This window comes from Anas acuta, chromosome 14, assembly GCF_963932015.1.
Source record: "Anas acuta chromosome 14, bAnaAcu1.1, whole genome shotgun sequence".
NCBI lineage: Eukaryota > Metazoa > Chordata > Aves > Anseriformes > Anatidae > Anas > Anas acuta.
The window spans coordinates 3,233,557-3,241,949 of record NC_088992.1 but is presented as its reverse complement, the minus strand read 5'-3'; the positions used below and the strand labels follow the sequence as shown (position 1 = coordinate 3,241,949).

The 8,393-nt window shown below is 43.3% G+C and overlaps 1 protein-coding gene across 1 annotated transcript; it reads right to left on the bottom strand.

Annotated features, from left to right (window-relative positions):
* On the bottom strand, window positions 1-4,283 carry TXNDC15 (thioredoxin domain containing 15). Its single transcript, XM_068698240.1, has 5 exons — window positions 4,073-4,283; window positions 3,057-3,523; window positions 2,401-2,564; window positions 1,746-1,876; window positions 1-956 (listed from the first exon to the last, which is right to left on the bottom strand). Exons 1-5 carry the CDS (start codon window positions 4,266-4,268, stop codon window positions 760-762), a joined length of 1,155 nt encoding a protein of 384 aa, XP_068554341.1. The 5' UTR covers window positions 4,269-4,283; the 3' UTR covers window positions 1-759.
* Between the last annotated feature and the right edge of the window lie 4,110 nt (window positions 4,284-8,393).

The following is an 8,393-nucleotide window of genomic DNA, read 5'->3' as shown; positions in this document are numbered from 1 at the left end:
TAAAACAAATTTTGGAATTTTTATTATTGCTGGTATTACTGTACCCCACAGTACAAAGCAAATACATACAGTTAATATTAAAATCTTTTTGAGACGGTGGAATAACTCATTTGAAGTACACTGTGTTTTAAAACTTATTCTGCCTCTTCGTAGTTCATTTTACTGACAAAATAATTTAGTAACATCACCATTCACCAGCATATCCCTGTAAGGTTTTATTGTTTCATGAATACATAAGCAAAAAGTTGAGTACGATCCGTGTGGGCCAATACATCCTAATTCCACCAAGCTTACCACATCGTCCATGTGGAAGCATAAATTCATACATCCATAGGTTCTGTACAAGAAGATTCCATCATTTCATCAAAGCAACTCAACTCCTGAGCCGAGCAGTACCACGAACACAGGCCGATGTCCTGTAGAAATCCTATCCTGTCTACAAAGTCTGGGGACCTCTTCAGAAGAACCAAGTAGAACTGTATCACGTATTTACATTAAAGTTCATGAAAAATAAGCAGGTCAGAGAACTTCAATAAATACTTTCTTAGTTTGTGTTTCTTCGTATTTGTTTACTTACTGCTTTAATTGCCTCAGCTGGCATTTTACAGATTCAGTAGTTGATAAATAAAGCCAATTTTGAGTCAACATTATAAATTACAACCAACAAATTCAATAGTTCATTCTTATGTAGTTCCAGTCCGCACAACTTCCCACTTAACCAACACCCAGGAAATTTTGTCCATGTTTCAGCATCTCAGGTTATTCTTGATGTTCATGCTCCTGTCCTGGGATCAGCCACCGAATGCTCTCAGTTCGAATGGTAGCATACATGATAAAGCTAGCCAGAAAGAGCAAGGAAAACAGGAGCAGCCAGTCTATTCCTTTGGTCAGGACACTTGGCAGGGGCCCAGCCCAGTCTTCCTCCGTCACAGTCACATCATTTTTAGCTTCTATACCTGAAAAAGAAAGCATTTGATCAACCCCCGTAATGATCATTAAATATAGAGAAGCTTTATGTATTTGGAGCTTTGTTCTCGTTCTCAAATTAAGGCACGTGCACAGTTAGACTCAGCATTTTGCTGACAGTCCTTGTATTTTAACACGTTGAGTATGTAGTTTGCTAATGTAAAGGCAAAATGTTATCAAAGTGTATGCAAATGTTTTTAACAGGAAAAGGGTTGTTTTGTTCTTCCACAGCAGGGCCTTTTGTATGTTTGCAGGGGGTTTGTTTTAAAATATCTCTGCTGCATTAGCAAATACAACACCTTCTGGCCTCTAATGGAGCCTGGCATAGGCCTGTGCACGGAGTTTTTGATTTTCCTTCCCAAACAGCACAGTAGGACCAGAGAGGCACAGAGCTCACAATGTGGACAGCCGTATCAAGGAAACTGGAGTCCTTTTGTCCCCTCTAGCACAAGAACCAACATTGTCTTTTTCCCCAACTGCCATGCATGGCAATGTTCCCACGGTTTACCTGCCTTTATTCCTAAATTAAATATTTGTGTGTGAATATGTGCTCAGTCCCTCTTAGCTAAACCCCTCAGTTTCCCCCTTCTCTGTGAAAGCAACCCACTAAGTTCCTGGTTTCAGCGTGCCCCAAAACCCAGTAGACTGCAGCCACCTCTGCCAGATCCTCTCAGGGTTTTCATCAAAGTCATCTTAAATAACAACCAGCAAGAGGAAGAAAGCTGCATTTGGAGGTAAAAGCCAACCTGATCTTCATGCATCAGAGCTGATTTACAAACCTGTTTGATTAAAAATGAAGTCTTTCAGTGTTTCCAGCGTTCTGTCTGTATGATTAAATCTCGCCATAGGTTTAGCGCCTTGGAAAAGGAGGATATTGGGCACAGCTACAGTTCCAAACCTAGTTGATAAACTGTCGAACACAAAGCAAATATAACGTGTAAAAGAAAAGAAATCCACTGAAGAAAGGAACAAAGATAGCCACAATGTGTCAGTTTTACTAAATTAATTTCTCCCTTCATAAGAAAACGTGTAACCACTTTGTGCAGTATTAAGGAGGTTTGCTAATGAATTATATCAATAATGCAAGATTCAGCAGTGAATCAGTATGTTGCTTCTTCACACGTGTATTGTATGCATACAAATTTTGTTATCAAAGGATATATATGGGGATGAATGGAATATTTAGCACTTTTCAGAATAATGAAACCCAAGTTAGATAACAGAACACAACTTCCGGGTTCATTATAGCTGTTGATAGAGTAGCAGTTCCTTTCTGTAAAGTTGTTCATAGGAAAAAAAAAGGAAAGAGCACAGCCAAAAATAAAAGGGACCCATAACTATTTATATTAAACATTAAAACAAAATACTCCTGTTTTTAAAACACAAAACTTGCTATTGTAAATAAGACATTAGAGGATAGGACGCGTATATTACCTGCTATGTTGTGATGCATCCAGTGCCAGGAAGCGCAGAGTTGGAAATGCTCGAGGTAAAGAATTAAAATGAGGGGCCAGGCTAACAGAAAAGCGGCACCACGGCGTGTAGAACAAGACTAAGGTACAGTCACTGCTGTTTGGGTTTAGGAACTCCATCAGATCCTTAAAGAAAGCAGAACAGACACACATAATGAAACATTTAATAGCATAATCCTACATAGAAATGCATCATTCAGCAAACAATTAGATACCTGACAAGATTTATCGAGTAGCTGCACATTTGTTTTAAAGCTTTTTAAAATAAACAGACAGGTGTTTAAGAGAACCTTTTCAAGAGGTTAAACAAATTTATTAATTAAAAAAGCATCCTTTATTACAAGAAAGAGCTAGAAATAGGCACTGGTACTGGATATAAGTGCCATTAACAATTCCAGATACACTAATGCACAGCACATGAAAGCTGACAGGCACACACAGGCTCGTGGATTGAGCCATTTCTCCACTATTTCTACTCAGAATGACACAAACAACTTTCTCACTCAGATTTTTTCCCTTGTTAATATCAGAAAGGCTGTAACGCACGGAAATCCACCAAGTCAAATACTGAAGAAACAGACACGCAGGACAGAGCCCTAAAACGGGTGGCCTGCTTACCTGGGACACGTTCAGGATCTGCAGCGTGAAGTTGCTGATCCCAGTCACATTCCTCTCCTCGCAGGCCACCTTTGGGGTCTTCACGCTCTCGGTGCTGTTGGGCTCCTCAGCAGTGCCGGGCAGCACAGTCTCCAGCACGACAGGCGAGCCCACTGCGTGCTCATGGCCCTGCGTGTCGGGCTGAGCAAGGGGAGCTGAGGGCCTGCTCACTGCTTCACACTCCCCACTGCCACCTGCTGCTGCCTCACAAGTCCCAGTCGTGGTGGAAGCAGACTCCTGCGCTTCCTTCGCATCCCCTGGCACCACCGAGAGCCCCTTGGCCTGCTGGGTTGGGAGACCGCTGCCCAGCATCGCGTCGGCCATTTCTGCAGTCCGGTACCGCACCGCTTCACCGCCACCAACCTGCGCGGAGCCAGCAGCAGCAGCAGCTGGGGGGGTCCCTGCGGCGCTCAGCTCCGTCACATCCCCTGCACCGGAATCACAGAATCATTAGGGTTGGAAATGCCCTCCAAGATCACCTGGTCCAACCACCCCCTACCACCATCACCCACTAAACCATGTCCCCAAGCACCACGCCCAGCCTTTCCTTGAACACCCCCAGGGATGGTGATGCCACCATCTCCCTGTGCAACCCATCCCAATGCCTGGCTGCTCTTTCTGAGAAGAAATATCTCCTCATATCCAGCCTGAACCTCCCCTGGCACAACTCGAGGCCATTCCCTCTGTTCCTATCACTGATTATCTGCGAGAAGAGGCCGGCCCCCAGCTCCCCACACCTTCCTTTCAGGTACCTGTAGAGAGCCATGAGGCCTGCCCTGAGCCTCCTCTTCCCCAGACTGTCCCCCCCCAGCTCCCTCAGCCGCCCCTCACAGGCCTTGTCCTCCAGGCCCTCCACCAGCGCCCTTCTCGTACTGAGGCCCCAAACCGAGCTCAGCACCGAGAGGCAGCCTCAGGCTCGGAGCACGTCATGGGGGGGACACCAGCCCCTCTCCCCGGCCGCCCGCCGCCGCCCTCACCGGCCGCCAGGGCCCCGGCGAGCCCGCCCAGCGCCAGCAGCAGCCGCCACATCCCGGCCCCGCCGCGCTCCGTCTCCCCGGACAACCGCCACTTCCGCCGGGGCTCCGGGATTCGCTTCCGCTTCCGGCGCGGCCCCCGCTTCCCGCGCCTGCGCGGTGCGCGGTGGCGGGCGGGAGAGAGGGCGGCGGGCGCCATCTTGGACGCGCTGAGGCGGGCGCTGCCCCGAGAACGCCTCACGGTTCAGGCGGGGTTATCCGCAAACCGCCGGGGCTCAGCGCTCCAGGACAATAAAGTGTTCATATAAACTGCACATAATAAAGAACTTTTACCCAATTTTCTCGCTTTTTCCCCCCGAACCGCCCCCATCGTCCCCCGGGGCAGCAGCCTGGGGCTGCTTCCACCTCCTCACGGTGGTTTGGTCCTGAGGAGCTTTTACGGACAGCCATGGGTAAAAAGCCCACAGACTACAGGCATATATATATGTGCGTGTGTGTATATATATTTACAGCTAAAAATAAAAGAGAGGGCTTGTCATACCAAGCAAAGCTTCCAAGCTGAAAGGCAAGATAAATATTATTAAAAAAAAAAAAAAATCCTGTCACAGAATTAGTTCTTACTCACTTTCAGTTTAATATTGAAGCTTCATGACTGGGACATGTCAGAACTGAGCCAAGAGCATGACCTAGGAGAGTAGGCACCACACATACATACTGGGGAGAAAAAAACACCCAGGAAAACACTGCATGCACATAAATTAATATGGATGTCAGAGCTTTATTATGGAAATGGGATTTGTGTCTGCTTTTACTGTGGGGCACATCAACTCCTTTCTTGTAGTGCACCTTTTCTTTCTTGGAAAAGTGTTTTTATTTTTCTTACCTTCCAAGTCCCATTTGCATGAATATTAATACTGAAACTATGGTAGCCTAAAGATATAAAACATAAGTGAGGCTTGCAAATAGAAAATATTTAATTAGACTGGTTGATACAGATCAAGCAAGCAAACTTGAGAGCCAACACACATAGGAATCCATGTTGCTGTGGGCTAGTCAGGAAAAAGCTCCTCCAGCCCTATTTGTGGCAAGAAAAGTGGCATTTTTAAGCTCAGCCCCATTTTCTGCCTCCTGGTGAAGGACTACGTGTGGCTGCTGCTCATGGCTCTGTGCCATCAGCCTTAGAGTCCTTCACCTATCGCTGCCCTGGGTGGTGTCAGATCTCAAACACTAGCGATGGCGTTCCAGATCTCTAACAGATAGCTTTGTGGCAAAATACCTGCATCTGAGACACTTCTCAGATTTAATCCTAACATAATATTCTTCCTACCAGAACAGAAAGCAAGAAGTTTGTGCAATATTGCGTACTTTTTATGCTGATGTTAAAAAAAGCATTAATGTAACAAATTAACTCCCAAGAGGCTTTATACCTAAGTCACAACAAATGTACTAGCCCAGTGCTTACACATTATACAGACAAGGCACATTAAGATGCCTGCCAGTTTTGTTGCATAAGTGTTCGGTGGCTTACATTTTTCTGATTTTTAATGCAAAATGTCTGTTTTAAGGAAAAACTAGTAAAAAAAAATACATTGTTTTGCATCTATTCAAAAATCTTGGATACAGTAGAATAGCTCTGTTTGTTAGGGAAGGATCTGAAATTTAGCAAAGGGGAGGATTTGCGTAACTGAGTCTTTTGTTGCATCCATGGATATACACCAGAACTTCGCGGTCATCTGTGCATCTTATATTGCAGCAGCTGAATTTCACACACTACCACAGATTTCAGTAATGCTGGGCAAGCTCCTTCACAGGCATCGTGGCAAGAAAAGGAGTGAAAGAGACTGGGACAGAGACAATGCCATGGTCTTCAAGACAAGTTTGCACTCCTGTGTAATCCTGACACGTCCTCACAGCTACAATTTTCTGTGTATTCAACAGCACAAAGATTAGGTAGGAGAAAACAAGACAAGCATTTGAGTTGGAACACAGGCTGAGGTTGCATGAACAACTTCAACCTACACCTGAATTTGGGATGTGTGCCTTTGTAATCTTTGTTTTCTCAACATGGCCGCAGTTGAATATTTAAGAACATGACCACTTGAAACAGCAAATACACTTTTTAGTTCTCAAAGGCCTACTCTAAATAATCAAACTCGCACTAATTGTTACTGTGATATTTTTTCACTAATTAGAACAAGCTTTTGTGGTATGGAGAAAAAAAAAAAAAAAAACAACATGAAAGGCAAGAAGATTTATCTGCCTCAGATCATTTAAATAACACCTAACAACTCCACAACATTTTTCAGCTTCAAAGTAGTTAAAAGTTCTTATCTAATGATTCCTTCCAGCAACCTTGCAAGATAAGCCACGTATCTATCCACTCATGGGAAAAAATGAGCCCTTGTCATCCTTAGGCCACGCAGGGAACCTGGGTGACAGCCAGCTGCAGAAGGCAGTAGCTTTCGGGCTGCCAATCCAGTATGGTCAGGCCCCACCTCTCTTAAATGTTAAACAATAAACACAGAGCCACAGGCAGAACTCTGATAAAAATAGCACACAATGCAAGTCAGCCCTTTACTTTTAGTTATTACAACTTTACATGATTAACAGTTAAAACAACTTTCATTCGTCTTGGTCCAAAAAGACACACCACTGAGCTATCATACTGCATGGGTCTGATACTGCTAATTCACGGTGTACTATTTGAGCTACTTGAAGAGATACCATCGAGACAGGTATCTTCCAAAAGCAAAAAGATGCCAGTCCAGCACCGAAGCAAGCTTTGGTGTCTAATCATACCCATAAATGGAATTATCAGAAAGATATAACCACCTTAAAGCTTCCTTTAAGACATCCAACTTGTGAAGCAAACAAGCCAACATTGCTGGTCTGTCTGCATGAATAAATCATAAACTGATTCTGTCATCAGAAACACAGCACCTGGCATCGCACACCAACTGTATACCGAGAGAGCAGATCACATTGCAATTTTTATCTTTCAGTTTATTACACAACAATCATGCAAGCAGAAAAGCAACTTCCAACACAGATAAAAAGCCTGAATTGTTGCATGGTATCATTTATCAATGACAACATCCAACGCTCAAGGTTCCATTAAAAAAACAAAACAAAACAAAAAAAACAACTCACTGCCTTCAAGAAATCACATCCAGCAACTGATCTTTAGACCAAAACACAACAGACTGTAGTCTAACTCTGTTGCGAATGTATCCAGTAAAATGAATCTGTTGAAAGCCAAACATTTACAATCAAAAAAAAAAAAAAAAAAAAAAAAAGCATGTATTTTCTGATCTTTTCTGATTAAAAGCAACTTGAAGTCTGTAAAGAAGCTTCAACTATGACTTCTAAAATGTTTCAGTACTAGAAATATTTGTGGTCTCTGGAAGGACGTGGAATAGAAAATGGATGGTGTTGGGGAGCAAGGAAAGGAAGCAGTCCTGGCAAACTGGATTGTAGCTTTGCATCCATCGGACTGCCCATCTTGCCTCATAGTTATTGAAAACCTTCAGTAGATGGGCAAAACCAAGGGGGGTCGGTTGTATGCAGAGCACATCAGCAATAAACTAGAATATTGCTAGGATGGAAGGATAAATATGGTATTCAGTAATGAATAATGACCATTATTCCATTAAAATCTAAGTGGGCAAGTACTCTCAAACTGATTCCCATGTGCAACAGAGAAAGAAAGTTAACAACTTACTACACATGCATACACAGCACTCATTCCCTTCCTTGTTTCTTCTCATATCTGAGTGAAGGGATAAGAACGATTAAGTCACTGCTGCAGTACTTTCAATTTATTGAAAAACGAGGAACATTCCTCTATTTCCGGGTACCTTGCAACCCATTCAGGCTTTTTGCCTTAATGCAAATTATGGGACTTGCCTATAATAAGCAATACACATCTCATGTGAAATTCAGAAAGCAAAGAATGCTGGAAAGGTGGGCTTCTTTATTTCATGTAATCTTGCACAGTAAGTGGTCCTGCAACTCTCACAGATCTTTGTGCATTTTTAAGTCCACACAAGCACAAACACAGTCTGTTGGAGCTAGATTCAGCTACACTTCAGGGAGGCAAGGGACAAAGCAGAACAGATCATTTGATTTTAAGCAAAATCTGTACAAGTTGTACCTTAATATTTTACACTTACCTACGACTGAGACGTCGGGAGAACAAATGGTGAAATCACTGCATTTCCATTTAAAACAGAGACAGGTTAAAGTTATTGGTCTGATATGCTGCCAATAGGAATCTTAAGCCAGAATTTAAAAAATATATATTAACAAAAGAGGGAAAAAATGG

What these genes read in the sequence shown, in the direction of transcription:
- TXNDC15 (XM_068698240.1), bottom strand. Translation starts at nt 4,268, where the DNA reads ATGGCGCCCGCCGCCCTCTCTCCCGCCCGCCACCGCGCACCGCGCAGG. An exon ending in GATGCATCACAACATAGCAG is followed by an intron (nt 1,877 to 2,400) that starts GTAATATACGCG and finishes TGTGTTCGACAG; the next exon opens with TTTATCAACTAGGTTTGGAA. An exon ending in CTTCATTTTTAATCAAACAG is followed by an intron (nt 957 to 1,745) that starts GTTTGTAAATCA and finishes TTTCTTTTTCAG; the next exon opens with GTATAGAAGCTAAAAATGAT.